The sequence below is a fragment of the Salvelinus alpinus genome, chromosome 31 (assembly GCF_045679555.1).
Source record: "Salvelinus alpinus chromosome 31, SLU_Salpinus.1, whole genome shotgun sequence".
NCBI classification, from domain to species: Eukaryota; Metazoa; Chordata; class Actinopteri; order Salmoniformes; family Salmonidae; genus Salvelinus; species Salvelinus alpinus.
Genome location: NC_092116.1, coordinates 15388849 through 15411594, shown reverse-complemented (window position 1 = coordinate 15411594; position 22746 = coordinate 15388849). Strand labels below are relative to the sequence as shown.

Sequence of the window (22746 nt, the reverse complement as noted above, 5' to 3'; positions counted from 1 at the left end):
CCGCTCAGCAAGGAAGAAGCCACTGCACCAAAACCGCCATAAAAGCCAGACTACGGTTTACAACTGCACATGGGGACGAAGATCGTAATTTTTGGAGAAATGTCCTCTGGTCTGATGAAACAAAAATAGAGCTGCTTGGCCATAATTCCCATCGTTATGTTTGGAGGAAAAAGGGGGAGGCTTGCAAGCCGAAGAACACCATCCCAACCATGAAGCACAGGGGTGGCAGCATCATGTTGTGAGGGTGCTTTGCTGCAGGAGGGACTGGTGCACATCACAAAATAGATGGCATCATGAGGGAGGAGAATTATGTGGATATATTGAAGCAACATCTCAAGACATCAGTCAGGAAGTTAATGCTAGGTCGCAAATGGGTCTTACAAATGGACAATGACCCCGACCATACTTCCAAAGTTGTGGCAAAATGGCTTAAGGACAACAAAGTCAAGGTTTTGGAGTGGCCATCACAAAGCCTCGACCTCAATCCCATAGAAAATATGTGGGCAGAACTGAAAAAGTGTGTGCGAGCAAGGAGGCCTACAAACCTGACTCAGTTACATCAGCTCTATCAGGAGGAATGGGCCAAAATTCACCCAACTTATTGTGCGAAGCTTGCGGAAGGCTACCCCAAACGTTTGACCCAAGTTAAACAATTTAAAGGCAATGCTACCAAATACTAATTGAGTGTATGTAAACTTCTGACCCACTGGGAATGTGATGAAAGAAATAACAGCTGAAAGAAATAATTATCTCTACTATTATTCTAACATTTCACATTCTTAAAATAAAGTTGTGATCCTAACTGACCTAAAACAGGGAATTTTTACTAGGATTAAATGTCAGGAATTGTGAAAAACTGAGTTTAATGCTTGTATGGATGTCAGCCCCAATACATGTTCATGTCATCACCAATCAACTGCATCAGAGTTAAAAAACGACTGACTACCACCACCAATTTCTCTATGCTAGCTATGCTACCAGCTTATTGGAACAGGGGTTAGCATTTAGCAGTCACTTTTTCTAAACCTAAAAAAGGGACTACTTCTGAATGTTATGCAGCGAAAACAGACAAAGATATTTTAGTCGGACTTTAGTAACCACGTTGTGGGCCTGTTACAATACATCACATATGATGGATTTGACAAATATCCACTTTGTTAAATCAGATTTCTTGAATGTGCGCCAATCCGGCATCTTTCTATCCCCCATGGTCTGCATTCCTTTAATGTTAACTAGTGTCTGCCTGCAAGCTGAAAATCTTTACCATTGTGTGTGTACATGTTTAGGCTACCTGCCCCTCCCTCTTCCAGAGGATAGGCTACTGTGCTGACGTTAGAATTATTTTTACGTTTGACCTTTATTTAACTACGAAAGTCCGTTAAGAATTTTTCTTATTTACAATGAATTCCTACAATGACGACGTTGGGCCAATTGTGCACTGCCCTATGGGACTCCCGATCACGGCCGGTTGTGACACAGCCCGGTATCGGACCAGGGTCTGTAATGACGTCTCCAGCACTGCAATGTGGTGCCTTAGATGACTACGCCACTCGGGAGCCCAAAGCGTGAGAAGATGGGGAGAAAGATTTTTAATTAGCTAGAGAAGAATGGATTAACCTTTTCAATGATAGTTAAGGATAATATAGACCTAGTTATTACGTTGAATTTATTAACTACAAAAAGGTAAGACGTGTTTTTAATTCTGTTGCCGCTTTGCACACACAAGCTTGTTAGCTTCCTAGTTCAGGCTTATTAGCTTGCTAATCAAATAAAAATGTATTGGTCACATACACATATTTAGCAGATGTTATTGCTGGTGTAGCGAAATGCTTGTGTTCCTAGCTCCAACAGTGCAGTAGTATCTAACAATTCAAAACAATACACACATCTAAAAGTAAAAGAATGGAATTAAGAAATATATAAATATTAGGATGAGCAATGTCACAGTGCCATTGACTAAAATACAGTAGAATAGAATACAGTATTGTAGCAGGCTCAAGGGTGTGGGGTTTCCACGTCACCAAGTTCAATAACCAAACACGCAGAAGGAGCACAACTAGAATGCAAATGGGGAATTTATTAGTGATATTTGCATACGGTGGGAACGGGGGAAATCCAGCAACCAGTTCACAACGAGTAATCGTAGAGATAATTATCCTGCTTCTCACACTCTCCATAACACGCATTTCCCTCTTGGTCCTCTCCCTCTTTGTGCAGCCTGCTTCCTCTTTTATCCCCAAGCACTCAATGGCTTATCGATCAATCGAAGGCTCCGGGGTGGAGCCAGCGGGCTGCAAGATATCTTCCTTCAATCACCACTCCCCTCACCTCTCCCAGCCGTCTGCCACAGTATATACATATGAAAGGAGTAAAGCAGTATGTAAACATTATTAAAGTGACCAGTGATTCCATGTCTATGTATATAGGGCAGCAGCCTCTAAGGTGCAGGGTTGAGTAACCGGGTGGTAGCCAGCTAGTGATGGCTATTTAACTGTCTGATGGCCTTGAGACAGAAGCTGTTTTTCAGTCTTTCGGTCCCAGCTTTGATGCACCTGTACTGACCACGCCCACTGGATGGTAGCTGGGTGTACAGGCCGTGGATTGGGTGGTTGATGTCCTTGATGATCTTTTTGGCCTTCCTGTTACATCTGGTGCTGTAGGTGTCCTGGAGCACAGGCAGTGTTGCCCCGGTGATGCGTTGGGCAGACCGCACTATCCTCTGGAGAGCCCAGCGGTTGCGGGCGGTGCAGTTGCTGTACTAAGCGGTGATACAAGATGCTCTAAAAAAAGTACCTTTTTTGATAGTATTTTACCACCTTTTCTCCCCAATTTCGTGATAACCAATAGCGAATCAACTACAATCTTGTCTCATCACTACAACTTCCCAACGGGCTCAGGAGAGGCGAAGGTCGAGTCTTACGTCCTCTGAAACATGACCCGGCAAACCGCGCTCCTTAACAACCGCCCACTTAACCCGGAAGCCAGCTGCACCAATGTGTTGGCGGAAACACCGTTCAACTGACGACCGAAGTCAGCCTGCGCCGCCTTATGGGACTCCCGGTCACGGCCGGTTGTGACACAGCCTGAGATCGAACCCGGGTCTGTAGTGACGCCTCAAGAACTGCGATGCAGTGCCTTAGACTGCTGAACCAATCGGGAGGCCTTCACTGACATTTTCAACCTGTCACTGACCGGGTCTGTAATACCTACATGTTTCAAGCAGACCACCATACTTCCCTACCAAGAAAAAAGGCAGTAACTGCTCATTTGGTTGACAATGAGTTAATGTTATTTTTGCTACATTAAATACATGCTTAATCATGTGGACAAGGATCCTGCCTCTATTGTATTATGTTTTGGAGAAAATGGGGGTCATGTTAGCAGTAACTGCATAAAGTTACTGTGAAACCAAGGTAAATAAAAGCATTTTTTCTCAGTTCCACGCTATGAGCAGTTACTGCCTTTTTTCTTGGTAGGACAGCATAGTCCCTGTGTCCAACAACACCAAGGTAACCTGACTAAATGACTACTGATCCGTAGCACTCACGTCTGTAGCCATGAAATGCTTTGAAAGGCTGGTCATGGCTCACATCCACACCATCATCCCAGAAACCCTAGACCCACTCCAATTCGCAAACCAACCCAACAGATCCACAGATGACGCAATCTCTATTGCACTCCACACTGCCCTTTCCACTTGGACAAAAGGAACACCTATGTGAGAATGCAGCTCAGTGTTCAACTCCATAGTGCCGTCAAAGCTCATTACTAAGTTAGGACCCTGGGACAAAGCACCTACCTCTGTAACTGGATCCTGTACTTCCTGACTGGCCGCCCCCAGGTGGCAAGGGTAGGCAACAACACATCTGCCATGCTGATCCTCAACACAGGTGCGTGTTTAGTCCCCTCCTGTACTCCCTATTCACCCATGACTGCATGGCCAAGCACGACTCCAACACTATCATTAAGTTTGCCAAAGACCTAACGGTGGTAAGCCGGATCACCGACAACGATGAGACAGCCTATAAGGAGGAGGTCAGAGACCTGGCAGTGTGGTGCCAGAACAACAAACTCTCCCTCAACGTGATCAAGACAACGGAGATGATCGTGGACTACAGGAAAAGGAGGGCCGAACATGCGCTCATTCTCATCAATGGGGCTGTAGTGGAGCAGGTTGAAAGCTTCAAGTTCCTTGGTGTCCACATCACCAACAAACTATTATGGTCCAAACACACCAAGACAGTTGTGAAGAGTTGCAAGACAATGCCTGTTCTCCCTCAGTAGACTGAAAAGATTTGGCATGGGTCCTCAGATCCTCAAAAAGCTATACAGCGGCACCATCGAGAGCATCCTGACTGGTTGCATCATCGCCTGGTATGACAACTGCTCAGCCTCCGACCGCAGAGGGGGCCAAGATTTGTGCCATCCAGGACCTCTATACCAGGCGGTGTCAGAGGAAGATCCTAAAAATTGCCAAAGACTCCAGCCACCCTAGTCATAGACTGTTCTTTCTGCTACCGCACAGCAAGCGGTACCGGAGCGCCAAGTCTAGGGACAAAAGGGTTCTTAACAGCTTCTACCCCAAAGCCATAAGACTGCTGAACAGCTATCAAATGGCTACTCAGACTATTTGCATCGATTTGATTTGGAGCATGTGTCGGTAGTACTGATTGAATTGAAAGAAAGGCAGTGCTGCTCTCGGATCAGCTTTCTCAATTCAAATCTTAACTTAGTATAATTATTTCACAATACTGACGACGGATCAGCTCCTTGAGCGATATTACCACCTTCGGCTGCAAATATTGAGGCGGCTTATTCTAACGCTTACCCAATAAAAATGCACAAAATCATGGATTTGGCACATCGTTGCGTACATGTTAGGCTACACATTTATTAACTATATTGAGACAAATTACAGACAGTAGCCTACAACAAACGACATATAACTACATTTATTGAACATGAAATGTATTTAAATATTGAAATAGGCCTATAGCCTACTGTATTTATATTTTCATGATGTTATCTCGGTCTTCATTTGAAGCATATTTTTATACCTAGCTTGTTTGTATCAATTGCAAATATATTGGCAACTGTATTTGTTGTAGTCACCATTGTTCTGAAGTTATCTGTGGTCAGAGAGATGGATAAATCATGTGATTCTATGTTTAGCGGAGATCTTCTGTGTTTAAAGTGACACAGGAGGGCAAAAAAACATAACGATGCACTTAGATGTTCTATAAGTGGTCTGAGGCAGGCGTTAGATTACGAGCGTTTTCAAGTGCAACATTAATTATGATGATTTTGGGAAACCGCTCAGTGATTTAATGACACTCATACGAAGGCTCTAACAATGAACTAAGCCTTAAGATGCTTTTGGGAAACTGGGGACAGGTCATTTAATGCTTAACATTTTTGGGGATGAATAAGATATTTCTTACTGATCTCTACAGCTTCCGTCCAAAAACAAATCCTATCAAATTATGTCAACACATACTGGAGAAGTTACTGACTAGCTGCAAAAAGGCAAACCCCATTTCTGCCTGAAATGTTTGAAAGAGGAGTTGGACCGTTTTTCGTGCCCAAAGATTACCATTAAAGCAAATTTCCTGCAATTCTACACAATTTGCCATCGCTTTTGATGTGTTCATTAGCTATCTGGGGGGGGGGGGCAATAAAGAAATAATTGGGGGGGGGTGAATCGACCTGTTCTGAATATTGGGGGAGACATGTGTTGCCTATGCTTTATATAATATGAGTGTAAATAATACAATGTTTTAACTTCAATTGTCTGAAAATGTATTATTTGTGTGTACGTATACCGAGATGTGTGAGCACTTATATTGGTTAGCACTGAGCAGAACATGAGTTTAAAAAGAAGAGCAAAATTCAGTGACTTAGGTTAACACTGGTGGCCCAATTCTGATATTTTTTTCGCTAATAGGTCTGTTGACCAATCAGATCAGCTCTGGGAAAAAGAGCTGATGTGAAAATATCTGATGTGACTGGTCAAAAGACCAATTAGTGTAAAAAATATCAGAATTGGTCTGTCTGTGTTAACACAGCCCTGGCTTCCTGAAGATTTATTTGAAAACCAGTTTGTTGTGATTTTGTTAAATTCATTTCGTTTTACCAGTTTCTCTAATCAAACTACTTGTTTACCAGTGAATACAGACAAGGCCATTCAATCAAACCTGTTAGTGGGCATGTCGCATTCGGTCAGAAAACTGACGTGAGGGGATATTTTGTTTCGTCGTCATCCTAGTAGTAAGGTGAGTTTGTTAGCTAATGAATGTTGCCACGGTAATGTATTCGTTATTTCGAAGTGTTTTATGTAAAAATAACTAGTTGAATTTGCTTTACATGAATTTGACATTCGTATTTGTGTCGTTATTGAGCTATCGCATGGCTAGCTAATGTTAGCCTCATAGCGGTGGATGCTGTCATGGAGTGAAGTCTTGACTTTTTTCGGTATTCCATAACTAGCCAGCTAACCGCTCCACTTTCGTCCGGCTTTACTACTTTGCTTGCTAGACAACAGCTTATCCGGCTTTAGAAATGTGTTGAACTTGCACATTGAACAAAGTTTGTTGGCTAGGGAGCATTTGGTAACGGTTGGGCCAGCTAGACTACGTTAGTTTGCTAATCTGGCGCACAAGATGGCGGTCAGTGCAGATAATTTGTTTTGGTAGCTGAAGGAATTATTGGATTTCTTTACCCAATTATGACCATTGGATTATTTCTACGGTCATAAAACCCCGTATGAATATGGCTTAGTTTATTTACCAAAGTAATTGATTACTTTCTGCAAGTTACTCACCTCTAAAATTAAGTTTGCGACAACACTTGATAAGCTAGCTAGCTCAAAAACTTACTTGTCGAATTTACATGGAAACTGCCACGACCAGAAGGAAAGAAATGGGAGAGATCGTCAGATGGACAATTAACCACAAAAGATAGTATGATTTTGGGTACTCCTCTTCAGAATGTAACTGGGGGAAAATACTGCAATTGGTGATGAAAATGTGGTGAGCACGGACAACAATGCTCACAACTTGCGCCCCTCCAGAGTGATCATCGTTGGGAAAGAAATGCGGCCAAATCAGAACATTTGAGTGAGAGCCAGAGTCTTAACTCGGACAGTACTGTCAAGCCAAAAAACTGATTACCTGGTGAAAAGCATCCTTTTATTATAAAAATGTACACACACACTTGAATGAGAAAAGGCTGACCTGAGAACTGGTAAACTAAACACTAACTATAGGTCAATAACTGCTTATTGTAAAATCTACACAATGTCTCCCACAAGAATACTTTGGTAACTTTATGACCAATAGATATACACTGCTCAAAAAAATAAAGGGAACACATAAACAACACAATGTAACTCCAAGTCAATGACACTTCTGTGAAATCAAACTGTCCACTTAGGAAGCAACACTGATTGACAATAAATTTCACATGCTGTTGTGCAAATGGAATAGACAACAGGTGGAAATTATAGGCATTTAGCAAGACACCCCCAATAAAGGAGTGCTTCTGTGGTGACCACAGACCACTTCTCAGTTCCTATGCTTCCTGGCTGATGTTTTGGTCACTTTTGAATGCTGGCGGTGCTTTCACTCTAGTGGTAGCATGAGACGGAGTCTACAACCCACACAAGTGGCTCAGGTAGTGCAGCTCATCCAGGATGGCACATCAATGCGAGCTGTGGCAAGAAGGTTTGCTGTGTCTGTCAGCGTAGTGTCCAGAGCATGGAGGCGCTACCAGGAGACAGGCCAGTACATCAGGAGACGTGGAGGAGGCCGTAGGAGGGCAACAACCCAGCACCAGGACCGCTACCTCTGCCTTTGTGCAAGGAGGAGCAGGTGGAGCACTGCCAGAGCCCTGCAAAATGACCTCCAGCAGGCCACAAATGTGCATGTGTCTGCTCAAATGGTCAGAAACAGACTCCATGAGGGTGGTATGAGGGCCCGACGTCCACAGGTGGGGGTTGTGCTTACAGCCCAACACGTGCAGGATGTTTGGCATTTGCCAGAGAACACCAAGATTGGCAAATTCGCCACTGGCGCCCTGTGCTCTTCACAGATGAAAGCAGGTTCATACTGAGCACATGTGACAGAGTCTGGAGACGCCGTAGAGAACGTTCTGCTGCCTGCAACATCCTCCAGCATGACCGGTTTGGCGGTGGGTCAGTCATGGTGTGGGGTGGCATTTCTTTGGGGGGGCGCACAGCCCTCCATGTGCTCGCCAGAGGTAGCCTGACTGCCATTAGGTACCGAGATGAGATCCTCAGACCCCTTGTGAGACCATATGCTGGTGCGGTTGGCCCTGGGTTCCTCCTAATGCAAGACAATGCTAGACCTCATGTGGCTGGAGTGTGTCAGCAGTTCCTGCAAGAGGAAGGAATTGATGCTATGGACTGGCCCGACCGTTCCCCAGACCTGAATCCAATTTAGCACATCTGGGACATCATGTCTCGCTCCATCCACCAACGCCACGTTGCACCACAGACTGTCCAAGAGTTGGCGGATGCTTTAGTCCAGGTCTGGGAGGAGATCCCTCAGGAGACCAGACTTACTTTTTTACAAGAGACTCATGCTTGTTCTTCCGATCGATCTTTTTGGAAAAATCAATGGGGTAATGATATCTGGTTATCATATGGCAACAACCACTCTGCTGGTGTAGCAATTTTAAGAGGTGAATTTAAAGGGAAGGTCATAAGTCGTAAGACTCACCACTCTGGACGTTGGTTAATTTTAACATTACATTTCCACAGTGAAATGTTTTTATTAGGGAATATTTATACATCCAACAACAAACAAAACAGGATATTAATTCAAGAATTTGAAGAAGAAATTAATAGTTATAGGTGTATTTCAGCATATCAAAATTCTTAGCTGGAGATTTTAATTCTGTATCTAATGTGATGATAGACAGATATCCCCTCCCTATCCCCTCCCAACAGATCCAGCATAGTTAGTCCTGAGTTTAATAATCTATGTCTTGTTCTTGGATTAGTCTCTATTTGGAGATCCAAATATCCTGATAAAAAGGACTTCACTTGGAGTAACAAGGACATGTCCAGACAGTCAAGAATTGACTTCTGGTTGATTTCTAATTCATTAGATAATTCTGTAGTCAAGGTATCAATTGAACCATCTATTCTTACTGATCATAAAGTTATATTCTTATCTTTAAATATGAATGGATCTGAAGTTAAACCGAATCGGAGTTATTGGAAACTCAATAGTAGACTGTTGGAAGATGATAATTTCAAGATGGATGCCAAAGATGTTATACAAGACAATTGGAGGAAAGGCCAACTATTTTAAGTCTTATGGGAAAGATTGGGAATTAATGAAGTATGAATTAAGACACACAGCCATGAAGAGAGGTAAAAAAAAAAATGCTGAACTTAAAAGATTTAGGGAAGATAAACTTGTTAAGGAAATAATTTATCCTATCTCTATGGAGGACCTTGATGAAGAAGGAAAGGGTCAGTTATTCTCTTTACAACTAGAAATGGACCGAATGTATGAAGAGTGAAAAGGGGGCATTTGTAAGATCAAGAAGGAGATGGTTGGAGGAAGGTGAAAAAAATACTTTTACAATTTAGAAAGAAAAAATTCTGAATTTACATCTATTTATAAGCTCAATATAGATGGCTAAGAAAATGAAAACCCCAAAGAGATTTCAGAATTCTATGGTAACCTGTCCTACTAGTGACATATCTGCCTTTCTAGACTCTGTCAAAGACTGCAAAATTAATAGATGAAGTCTTCCCAAAGTCTTAATGAAATTAATTCTATGATTGCAAAAAAAAATGTATCAGAAGGTAAAAAAATATATATAATTTCTCCAGGGAATGATGGCATTATCAGTGAAATCTATAAATATTTTCAGGAGGATATTATTGAATTTATATTTAATGTTTTTAGGAGGCAATTGATTTAGGGGTCCTGCCTGTTTCTATGACACAAGGCCTAATTTCTGTAATGCCCAAACCAAACAAAGATTCTATGATGTTAGAAAAGACCAATCACATTAATGAACAATGATGGAAAGCTACTTGCATCCATCTTTGCAGAAAGACTCAAAGGTCTTGACCAAATAATTGACCATACCCAGTCTGGTTTTATGAAGGGCAGACATATATGTAATAATATTCGACTAGTATTGGTCTTGATAGACTACAATGAGCACATTATGGAAGATGGCTTTATTTTATTTGTTGACTTTTACAAGGCTTTTGATACAGTTTAACATTATTTTCTTTTTGAGACTCTTTGAATTTTTTTGGTTTTGGTCAATATTTTCAAAGTGTAATTAAGACACTACAATAATATTAACAGCTCTGTTAAATTATCCCATGGAACTTCACAAAGATTCGACATTAGATGTAGAATTTAACAAGGATGCCCAATTTCTTATTTTATTGGTCACAAGTTATGGCACTTCATATAAATAAGGATAGTTTTAGGGGTATTCAGATACAAGACAAAGAGAAAATGTTCACAATTGGCTGACGACACCATTTTTTAAAAAGATCATAAGAAGTCAAAGCTATTGAGTGTATTAATGCCTTCACACATGTATCATCTCTGAATATTAGGAAATGTGAATTATTTGCGTTGAAAAGATGTGACTTAAACTCAGTATGTAATATCCCTGTAGAAGATGTGATCACATATCTTGGTATTACAGTTATCAAAGATCAGAAAGAAAGGGCCAACTTAAATTTCTCTCCTATTGTAGAGAGAATTGGAGAGAGATTTAACTTCTGGTTATTAAGAGATATTTCTTTATCTGGACGTGTACTTTAATCAAAATCTGATGGTCTGTCCAGATTAGTTTATACCTCCCTTGCCTTGGATGTTCCTCTGTCAGTAACTAAAATGGTTGATACTAAATTATTTAACTTCATATGGAGGAATAAACCTCATTATTTAAGAAAAGCGGTAATATGTAGCACCCAAGGTGAGGGAGGGTTGAATGCTCTGGATTTTAAGACCTCTAATATAATATTTCAGATTAAATGGATACAAAACTATTTAAGAAATAAGGATTGCATCTGGAATATCATCCCTAATTTAATATTCCAATAAATTGGTTGTCTACAATTCTTACTCAAATGCAACTTTGATATGGGTAAAATCCCTATTAAGCTTGCAAACTTTCATAAACAAGTACTTCTAACTTGGAACCTCATGTACAAACACAACTTTCCCCTCATAGGTATACAATCTGGAATAATAAAGACATAAAATACAAAAACAAGTCTTTGGTTTACCAGAACTGGTTTGACGACAACAACATTATTTGGGTTAAACAATTATTGAATAATGATGGACAACTATATGATTATCCAGAATTTATTAGAACACACAATGTTACATTCACTCCCGAGGAGTATGAAATTGTTGTTAGAGCTGTCCCTAAAGGTGCTATTCTTCTTTTAGGAGAATATAACAATACTCCAAGTGCAACTGTTGATGATTTTGTAGCCTCAATACAATTAAAAGGAATTGACATTTTATACAAAAAATGTAATAACATGTATATAAGGAAACTGTCAATATGTTACTATTCCCTCTGGTCCCGTGTGGCTCAGTTGGTAGAGCATGACGCTTGCAACGCCAGGGTTGTGGGTTCATTCCCCACGGGGGGACCAGGATGAATATGTATGAACTTCCAATTTGTAAGTCGCTCTGGATAAGAGCGTCTGCTAAATGACTTAAATGTAAAATGTAAATGTAAAATGTACTGGAATGCAGCCCTAGGACAAGTGAACTGGAATGCAGCCCTAGGACAAGTGAACTGGAACAAAGTTTCATTGTTATCTGGTAAATATTGTATATCTAATAAGGTGAAAGAAGTATCATACAAACTCATTCATAGAATCTGCCCTTTAAAGACATTTATTATACACAGATTTAAAATAGCTATTGATAACATATGTGTATTTTGTGATTGTGACCCAGAGACTCTTGACCATTTATTTTGGGACTGCTCTTATGTCCGAAGATTTTGGTGTGAGTTAGAAGATTTTATTTTAAAATAAACAACTTTTAATGTTAATTTGAAAGACTGATATTATGTTTTATTTTTAACCAAATTATATGGACCCTGATTTAACTTTCATTGTTAATTTGTTTATCTTTTATGGAAGATTCTTTGTCCATAAAATGAAGTGGGCAGAGAACAAAACCCTCTTCACATTATTTAAGATAGAATTGAAATATTATTTTGAAATGATCAGTAAATGTAAAAGAAATACGCACCATAAAAGTATTTAACAAATTGAAAATTAATCTTGATATGTAATACACATGTTAGGTTTATGTACTCTTGTTTGTATATTAGTTTTTTTGTATTTGTGTTAATAAACTTTTTTTTTAAACTACGTTAGCTTGCTAACTTTAGGTAACGTCTAACGTTAATCATTTCCTTTCACTTTTGCCCACTCACCATCATGACTTAATTTGCAGCTAACTGGTATATTGACATGCCTCTCCTCTCACAGGCTCTGCGTTGACACAAATATGGTGAAGATCTTTATTGGAAACCTCCCTAACGAGGTCGAGAAGGATGAGATCAAGGCTCTGTTTACTCAACATGGCGCAGTGACAGAATGTGCGAAGTTCAAAAACTATGCCTTCGTCCACATGGATGACCGTAAGTCTGCCACCAAAGCCATCCGCAGCCTGCACCTCTTAAAGCTTCACGGCAGGCCAATCAATGTGGAGCCAAGCAGGGGAAAGAACCAGGGTCCGGTGAAACTTCACGTGACTAACGTGGAGAAAGGCGATGAAGATGCAATCCGCACCTTGTTTGAGGAGTATGGCATAGTTACAGAATGTGCTGTTGTCAAAAACTTTGCTTTTGTCCACATGTCCAACTCCGATGAGGCCATGGATGCCATAGAGGGATTAGACAACTCTGAATACCAAGGTTAGAAACAAAGACCCTCATTTAATATTCACTATTAAACTGTTGGGAGGTCCCAATGTTAAATATGGACTATAGTTTTGTGTGTCACTGTCTGACTGGTAATCATTGTTTTCCTCTTTAGGCAGACATCTTCACGTTCAGATATCAAAGAGACGTCCCAGACGGGAGGAAGAGGATTACGGCCCCCCACCAAATAGTGGTGCATACTGGCCAGCACCTCATGGCTACCCTGCAGACAGGGGGCAGCCGGAACCCCCTCATTACAGAGGTCGCATGTCAGGGGGGTACCCTGGCCTCCCTTCACCCCCTTCCCCTAGACGAGCCCCATACCCCCCAGAGCGTGCTTATGAGTGCGAGAGGGAAAGCTACGCGGTGGTGGATTACTATGAGAAGTACAGAGCTCGCCCTGCCCCTTACGGTGGCTTCTCAGGCTATGGAGATGAGAGACGCGTTGGCTCCATACCCCCACCACCACCCCCTTCTGCCATGGTTAGGGCGCACCTTGCGGCCTCTCTCGACCGGTATGAGCGTCACCTCCCCCCACCTCTGTCCTCCTCCTACGCCCGTGACCGCAGTCCCATCAGGAGACCCTCTCCTCCCTCCATGCCCCGCATGGGTAACGGCTACTCTTATGAGCGCTTCCGGCTCTCTCCTCTGTCCAGGCCTGCAATGTACAACCTATCACGTACCAGGGACCCCTACGCTGACAGGGTCCCTCCACTGCCTCCTGCACGCTACTCTTACTGAACGCACACTGGTATTTGACTGAAGGTGAGATATCAGAGACAGGGAATTGAACAATGTCAAATCGTAATATGCCTTTATAAAGAATGCAGGACATTTTTCTGAACCTGAGCGCGTTCATCCATGAGTACAATGCGCTTTGACTTGTGTGGTTTGCTCTCTTTCCAGGTTTAAATTATCCGCCAAGATCGTCGTTGTCTCCTGATGCATGTGGCGCTATACCCCCCTTCGCCTGTGGCGGATTGCGTTGCGTTCACCTGCGACTTACTGGAAGACACTATTGCTTGCGGTCACTCCATACTTAAAAAAAAAAAACGCTTTATGTCTTCGGTTTCGTCCTCTTGCTTGAATTTAACTTTTTTTTTTTTTCTGCTTGATTTTGTTTGACATTCATTAACTGTTTGGGGCATAGGAGGAAGGCAGTTACTATTATTTATTTTTTTGCATTTCTTAGGTGTTAGTCTATTTTATTTGATGCCCTACAGCTAAGGGCTCTGTATAGGCCTAATTATTTCCTTCATAGTGTAATGTTAATGGATGAAAACCTAAACTGTGACATTTATGAATGGAATATTTGAATAATAGTTAAAGCAATTTATGTAATTTTGGTAAACCTGAATGTTGCGAAGTTTGTCGATGTCTTTCAGATACTTAAAGCTGTGTCTAGCTACAGTTTGAGAAATAAACCACACAATAACTTGTTAAGTATAACTTCGCTTTAATTGGTTTGGTCTTGGCTGTGGGTGGTACTTACCGGTATTCAAGACGTTTTGCGACGCAACTGTCGGCATAGTGATTTAACTTAACTACCAATGTAGATTTGATTTGTTGGACATTTTTTGCTAAATGATATGCCGATTTTTATACCAAGATACCCCAAAGCTGCGTTTATGTATCATTTTCTTTTCTTTACAGATGACATTTTGATTTCAGAGCATTTAAATAAACTGATTTGAACTATATCGCACTTTGAACTTTCCCCATCTTTCCTCGTTATTGTAGACCCTTCATGACAATACTCTTAGTAGTCAGGGGAAGCCAATATGCATCAGCACTAAATTAATCTATGCCATTTCAGTCCATTCTACTGAAAATACGTTTTAGTGTTTAGTTATTTTCAAAGTAGTGGGGGAAATTACCTACTTTATACATTTGCCATCGCAAAGTTCAAAATGTAGTCTCTTGTGATCTCTGAAAGCGCTTAATTGCTCAATGACGCGTCCCATCTCTCAACCACTAGATGCCCTACCATGTTCTTCACCGTCACTCTCTTAAATATATTTAATGTTTTGGCTTTTGCTCTTGCATTTATGACAATATTAGCCCTGGTGTTCTTAGCACCTGCTTTTTGTAGGTTGTTAGAACCATGATCTGTGGATAGGTGTTGTGGACATACTGTACTGTAGGAGACTGCTGTTCTGAGGTAAGTAAGCCTGGGTGTCTTATACTGTCCAATGAGGATATGTGGAGGTAATGTTACATTAATTGATAATTTATACAGAAGTATCATTTATCAAATGTAACAGTGGATTACATGTTTTAAGAACATTCTGCCAATCCTCCTCCCCTACTTTAAATCCCATTTGACATACTTTGCCCATGCTTAGTATCTTATTTTTGTATCCTTTTCAATCCAACTGATCCCAGTCTTGTTTCTCCCGTCCTCTAGGCCTTGTGTTCTTTCCTTGCACAAGAGGTTGGTACTGAAGTGGAATTCTGCTCAAAGGTATTGTGAAATTATTTTAAGTGGAATTGTGAAATTATGTAGGTGTCGATAATGAAATATTAGATTAAGTGTCTTGTCGTTTATACTAAATGTAGAATTTATTTTTAATTGTATGGACACATTTTCCCCTGCATAGTAGACCCTTTATAATTAAACTTGTCTCCATCCTATTTCTCCCATCTCTTCCCCTCTAGACCAATTTAAAGGCAATGCTACCAAATACTAATTGAGTGTATGTAAACTTCTGACCCACTGGGAATGTGATGAAAGAAATAAAAGCTGAAATATATAATTCTCTCAAATATTATTCAAACATTTCACATTCTTAAAATGAAATGGTGATCCTAACTGACCTAAAACAGGGAATTTTAACTAGGATTAAATGTCAGGAATTGTGAAACTGAGTTTAAATGTATTTGGCTAAGGTGTATGTAAACTTCCGACTTCAACTCTGTACATATCAGACATAGAAATACTTGAAGATAGCCCTACGGGACCATGGATTGTGCTGTTGTGAGCTTATTGGTCATGCTCCTGTCTGGGGTGTGGCATAGTGTTTCTCCTTCTGAAGCCACATTGGTTGAGTGTGGCACTGGGAAGACTTGTACTGTGGCCCTACTCAGCCTTAACCCTGCCACTCTGGTCTGCCCTGGTTCTTCCCTACACCCTTTGATCAAGTGGACCTTCCAGGGAATCTAGGACACAGGCTACAGCTCATCTCCAATAGTGATCCAGACCAGTAGAGCCACCACCAGTCTGCTGACACCACCAACTGTGAAAGAGTGGATCTCCCCTAGTGTTACCTGCTGTGGACTTGGAGCACTCCGAAACCAACAGGCAAAGGTTTGGCTTGAGTCTGCAGAGAGCTCCAAACAGGCAAAGAAGGAACATCAATCTATGGAGGGCTCTGTGACTATACTCCAATATCCAATACGGAGCTCTGGTCAGGATAGAACCAGGGGGTGTGTACAGGTTTTTCAATCATCCCTTATGGTGGCCAGCCAGACTCGCCCTCAGGCTCCTGTTTCCGCCTTTGAGACACCGGACTTACCTCGCATCTAAACTCAGCATTCTCCCCAGTGAACCTCCTGCCTCTCTTTCTGCCCATGCGCAACCCTTAACCCCTGACCACATCAGGCCAGCGACCGTCTGGCAGTTTTCGACTGATAATGACCTCCAGTCACGCCTCAGAGGTGGAGAGCATAACCTTGTCTTCACTGACACCTGGGTTCATGACTCGACTCCATACCTGCCAGGTGGGGGATGTGACCCTGGCTCAGTTTGAGGTGCAGGATGTTTAGTGAAGTGCAGATATCCCACCACGGGCAATTTCCCAGGGAGAACTTAAATGAGGCTGGGGAAGGTGTTCACAGTATGGGGTGTGTGGCAGGGTTGAAATTGCTGTGGGGAACTTGGAGAGAGGATTGGGTGAGTGTAGTTACATTGGAGACAAATCCTTACTTCTATTTAAGGAACATTTTCACACTGTCCCATTGCCATTAATGCATGACAAAGTGAAAGTTTGACCTGTGGGAGTAGAGATTTGCCTCAGATGCAAGAGCAGCAGACAGGTTTAAGTTTCCTTACATTTCTCTATCTGTAACAGTGAGAGGTGTGGTGTCATTACAGCCACTAGAAGTGCTGTTTCCTAACTTCCTTTGTTCTACTTAGGTTTTGCTATGTACACGTCCTCAATGTGAGCACAGAAGAGGGGATCCCGGGTGCGGCCCTTCAGTCTGGGGTGGTTCAGAGACGTCTAGAGAAATGACAAGGTTTCTCCATTGTCCTGGGCCAAGAGGTCATCATAGAAACATGTCGCCAGGACTGTCCGACCTCTCGTCTGCATGACTATGATGATATTCCCACTCCACGGATCCTCCATCAGTCACTCCTGAAGCCTGTTGACATCACAGCTTCCTTGGATACTGGTGCTGCTGTGTCCCTCTGTTTCTGTGTACAGGTGAGCTGATGCCCGTTTCAGGGGCTCTTTAAGCTCACAATAAGCGACCTACTACACACCAATCAGTCGACACATTTATGGATGATTCATGTATGTTATCAAAGTATAACTGGATATTTCAGATCCAACTACCAGTCTAACAATGTTACTACATTGCAGTATTGGTTTTAATATCTTTTATATTCTTTCTATTGACCTCCCTGCCCACAGCCCTGTATACTGGGAACGAGATGCACTGCCTCTAACCCAGCTGGTCCCTCTCCAGAAGAACAGCTCCCACTCTCTGGATATCTCATATGGGAGAAACGGCTACCTCATCCACCAGGCCTCTCTGTCCGACTCTGGAGTCTACCGCTGTTTCCAGGAGGGGCGGCTGAGAGGGGGTTACTTCCTGCAGGTAGATGAGCACAAACGCATTCAAGTCCAGGTCCAGGCCCAAGTCGTGCTGGGCCATACTGGCTTCAGAGCTCGTTGCCCTGTCTCTCTTCTCCTTCTATGCCTTAATAGTTCTATTTCTGGTTAAATTTGCCAGGCAAGAGTGGAAGAGGAGTTGATAGTCACCTAGGGATAGGGGACCTCGCCAATGTCTTCACCAACTACAAGTCCTTTCATTTGAAGTTACTATGGCCTATTGTGATTCAGCTAGGCACACAATGAATAAATATGATTGTGAGAAGATATGAGCAATTTAATTTTACATTGTTTGACTGGCTAACTAACTTCAGCTCCAAGATAGAGAAATTAGGGGTCATATCTCACATGCAGGTAGACTAAAACATATACAGGTATAGACAGTTTTTCAGAATGTGCCTTTGGTCCTCACAGGTAAAATTTGTTGCTTGTACTTGCCAAAGCCTTTAACGCGATCATCAAATAAAACAGTTTAATTATTAAAATCAACATTTACAAAACGGTGACAAAACAATATCCTTCCCCCACCCTAACCTCGTCCTTCATTGAATTCTGATACTTGCTCTTATTTGGGTATCATGAAAAAGGGTCATATTCACAAGCTTTAGTTTCATATTTTATAAAATAACGTAACAGTCTGAATAATACTTGAGGAGTGGGTTATAGGGTAGAATATAAAAACATTTGAGGTACTGATAGCTTGGCACCACATACAGTCAACATTTTGATTTAAGCTTTCAGAATGTTTAACATCAGCATTTGTCAAGAAAACTGCTTCTAGTTAAAGAGAAAACAATACAATATAATCAAAACAATATGGCTGTTATTGTAGTAAAACTATTTTATGACAAACTCAATGCACGATTGCCTCACTGGGTCCTCAGCCTGGTGCTTGTGTCCAGAGGCAACATGCGGTAACGAGCCCTGGAAGCCTGCTGGGGGTGGTAGAGCTGGATCTGGAGGCATGTCATCAGCTCCTCTGTTTCCACAGTGTGAGACACCTCCATGGTGGATCTTATGATGGCTGATGCAATTGAAGGGATGTTGTCTTCCACTTTCTGGTTCACTTGGTCTAAGAGAAAAACTGAGGAATATTCAATTGATTACTTTTCGTTATTCTGGCACTAAATAAAATAATACTAGACAAGAACAGCGCAGATAGGATGTCAGTGATGGAATGAAAAACAATTATTTCATAGGGACAATGTTCAGGGTATTTCCTTAAAGCAGTACCAAATTAAGGTGCTTTTGAAATTTGCTTTAACATTTTTTGTTATTTTATGAGACATGTCAGAATTGCATCATTCCACACACTCCGCCTCGGTCAGCATTTCTTCAGACGTCCATTGGTTGAAAGTCATTCCACTGTGCTTTGAATGTAGCCTTTTTCATAGAGGTGTTCATGTTACATATCATAATCTGCAAATGTCGTAAGCACTAACAAGACTAGCTTAATTTAAGATTTTACTGATAACTAAACCATTCTGAATGTTCACTTCCAAAGTTTCTATATCTATCTTACCTGTAAAGTTGTGTAAGCTGACTGAGGTAAAGACAGATTCAGGTTGGATATTTGACGGATATTCACCTGTAGTTTTCCTTACGTCCACCAACAGCAGTTGGGGACCGTCAACATGGTGACAAGTCAAATTTTTCAAATTTCAATAGCTCTAACCATTACTAATAAAACGTTCAAAACTGGTTCTCGCTAACCCGATGGCAGGGACGCACATTGTGCACACTGTTGTTTTGTCGATTTACATCTCACACTATTTTAAATTATAGAAATAGAATTTCAATAGCTCCTTGGTCATGTGACCTACTGACTTCAAACAGGGTTGAGAATGTACACTCAGTAGCCCTACACATTGCACATCCTTTAGTTAGTCAAATTTATCTCACGTTTTTAAATTCATTTTTTTTTTTAAATGCAATGTTCCTAATTTCAATTTCTCCTTGGTAATGTGACCTACTGACCTCAAACAAGGTTCAGAATGTCCACTGACTACCCTTATATATTGCACACTCTGTAGTTTGTCCATTTTCATCTCACACGATTTTACATTAATTTTATAAACATTCTAATTTCAATAGATCTTTGGTCACTCACACATTAACTTGGGCCTTTTCCCTGGGCCTTCCTGACCTCCAGGCAGGCACCCATTGACCTGGTGACCTCTGACTCCTGGCCTCTAGGCCTACACTCCCTGCCTGCCCTCTCCCTGGGCCTGAGAGTATATAGCTTACTCCCTGGAACTACAGACCTCCAGGCCTCCACACCCACTTTCCCTCCCCGGTCAACACCCCTCTCACTTGGCCTTAGAGTGTAGCTTACTCCCTGGAATTACTAAGATGTCTCCAGTCCCGCTGTCAGGAACCACGTGCACAGAGCCTGTAAAGGGTTACCAGTTGCATGTGGTTCCTGACAGCTGGACTGTAGACATCTCATTTGAAACAGGCTCTGTGCACTTGGTAACCCGCCCGCTTTTTTTCTGCTCACAGACCAAGTCCCCACTCCAACCTCCGGCCTGAGTGCCGCCCCCGAGTCCGGCCTCCCCTGCTTGGACTCGGAGTGCCCCCCGCCTTGGAGGTGTCCTTGTGCACCTGAAACAAGCTCTGTGCACCTGGTGACCCGCCCGCTTTTATCCGCTCAGAGACTAAGTATCCAACCCAACCTCCACAGCCTGAGTTCTGCCCCCAGCCCCTGAGTCTGGCCGCCCCTGCTCGGAGTCTGAGTGCCCCCCGCCTTGGGAGGCACTCACCTGCCAGAAGAGGCTATCCCGGTGGCCGAGGCCTCCCACTTATTCTACACCTCATGTCTCTTCAGTGCCAGACTAGAGTTAAGCTCAACAGGGTCTTTCCCTGCTGATTCTGTCAAGCCCGTTCCCTTGGCTGTGGTTTCGCTAGATAGTAGGTAGGGACTGTGGGAATCTCGTTCATTGATTCATGCGCGTCACTAATTAGATGACGAGGCATTTGGCTACCTCGACTCTTAAATATGTCCTGCCGTTTACCCCTGCTTCATCGAATTTTCTCACTTTGACATGAGGGGATCACAGCCACCCCAAAGGTGGTTTGAGTGCGACCGCGAAGGGTAGCATGCTACAGTCATATCATCAAATTAACATCCATTCGAGTCACGCCCGGTGGTATCATCAGAGGCTTTTGTCTTACAAACTGGACAACAGTCGCCGCTACTAACCTTAATTAAGCGGACTTTAACTGGGTTTTTACACCCAATCGACATCAAGAGCCAGTGCAATACTTATAGGCTTGAGAACCAAATACCCCTCGCAGTATCTTTCGGCACCATTGACCGGGTGTCGGAAGAAGCAACAGAAAATAATCATCCCCTTTCAATAATTTGCTTTCCCAGTCAGCCCTCCGGGACAGAGGCATAGGAACCACCTTTACCAGCGCTTCATTGATATTCCTCACTTTGACATGAGGGGGTCAGTCACCCCATGGGTGATTTGAGTGCGACCGCGACAGGTGGGTACACTCCTTTTTTGAATTTCATCAAGTTGACATTCAGTGATCGGTGCCCAGTGGGAACCTATGCTTCTTCTGTCCGTTTTATGGTTCCGCAGCAAATCAATGGGCGTGGATGGTACTACCCACATCAGATGTAGGCCGCCCTCCCCAGACAAATTCCCCGGCCCAACCGACCCTGCCATTAAAGCCAATCCTTATCCCGAAGTTACAGATCTTTTTTGCCAACTTCCCATACCTCTACATTGTTATGTGCCAGAGGCTGTTCACCTTGGGAGATGGGTACGGCCCGGCATGCGATTTACACACTCTCCCCCCGGATTTAAGGGCCTCACCGGACGATGCCGAAACCGCTATGATTTCCAGGGCCCTTCTCTCGGGGCGAACCCATTCCAGGGTGCCCTGCCCTTCACAAAGAAAAGAGAACTCTCCCCAGGGCTCCCGCCAGCTTCTCCGGCATCGTTCACATTACCGCACTGGATCGTTCGCGGTGCTCATCTCCGCCAGTCCATGGACATTCTGAAATTTAAAAGTTAGTAAAATCATGTGAGATAAATGGACAAACTAAAGGGTGTGCAATAAGGGTAGTCAGTGGACATTCGGAACCTTGTTTGAAGTCAGTAGGTCACATGACCAAGTAGCAATCGAAATTTGAATGTAAAAAAGTGTCCTTTTGTTTACGCTCCCTAACTAATTCAACTAGGAATACAAAATGCTGCTCACATTTCCACGTTTATTAGCTTTGGAAAGAAAATTTGTCAATTGTGAAAATAAGACCTGTGCAATGTTGTGCGCAAGTTTTCCAACATGACACTTACTTGGTGTCTGTGGCTCAAGTGGATTGAGGTTTGAAAGCGCTAATATCCAACTTGAAATGGTCTTTATCTCGGTGGTAAGAATAATTGTTTTGCCCGCAGCGTCTCAAAAGGTCAGGCTCCAGTAAAATTGTGTCCGACGATTGACCTGCTTTGTCTACTTGAACGGGTACAGCAAATTGTCTACTGACACGCCAAGTTGTGTGCCAACTATAACGAGTGTTGGAGGAAACTGGACAGCAAAACAACGGTAAGAGGACGATCGTTACGTCAGCAGCACCCGAAATGGCACCCCCAGTGGCAGTGACTGCTGCTTGCCTTGATCCTGTGATGGGAAATTATGTAATTTCCTAATAGCAGTAGATGCTTAGGGAACGTTTGTTTTATGCTTTTACCTTTTGAAGGCTCCCTGCAACTTCCTTGCGCTTTTCCGTAACAGGCGGGCTCATATGTCTATTTTACGACCGTGTGAGTACAGTCTTTAAAGACGCAGTATCAATTAAACCAAATAATTCTGTGATTTTAAAAAGTGTGTCAAATAATCTGTTTTGGGAAAGGAGAGTTTACTTCAATCGACTGCCATCTAATCAGCATGCCAAAAAAATCAGAAGCAGTGAAACTGTCGGTTGCATGCAACACATAGC

At 42.4% G+C, this 22746-nt stretch overlaps 1 protein-coding gene and 1 long non-coding RNA gene across 11 annotated transcripts; one reads left to right on the top strand and one right to left on the bottom strand.

Annotated features, from left to right (window-relative positions):
- The first annotated feature begins 6019 nt into the window (after positions 1-6019).
- On the top strand, positions 6020-18062 carry LOC139561124 (RNA-binding protein 4.1-like). Of its 10 annotated transcripts, none has more exons than XR_011672065.1 (7): positions 6020-6272; positions 12527-12954; positions 13080-13725; positions 15368-15424; positions 16103-16267; positions 17096-17384; positions 17595-18062. XR_011672065.1 is itself a non-coding variant. In XM_071378007.1 (5 exons), exons 3-4 carry the CDS (start codon positions 12546-12548, stop codon positions 13721-13723), a joined length of 1053 nt encoding a protein of 350 aa, XP_071234108.1. In that variant the 5' UTR covers positions 6020-6272; positions 11790-11846; positions 12527-12545; the 3' UTR covers positions 13724-13725; positions 13867-14660. The 10 variants fall into 10 exon arrangements, 4 of the variants coding, with proteins under 4 accessions (XP_071234108.1, XP_071234107.1, XP_071234106.1 ...); XR_011672064.1 differs by having other exon boundaries at positions 15619-16267; XR_011672068.1 differs by having other exon boundaries at positions 6025-6272; positions 13076-13725.
- Positions 18063-18253: 191 nt separating this feature from the next.
- On the bottom strand, positions 18254-22709 carry LOC139561129 (uncharacterized). The gene is made up of 3 exons (XR_011672069.1): positions 22106-22709; positions 21558-21806; positions 18254-18879 (listed from the first exon to the last, which is right to left on the bottom strand). It is a non-coding gene; the product is annotated as an uncharacterized lncRNA (long non-coding RNA).
- Positions 22710-22746: the final 37 nt, after the last annotated feature.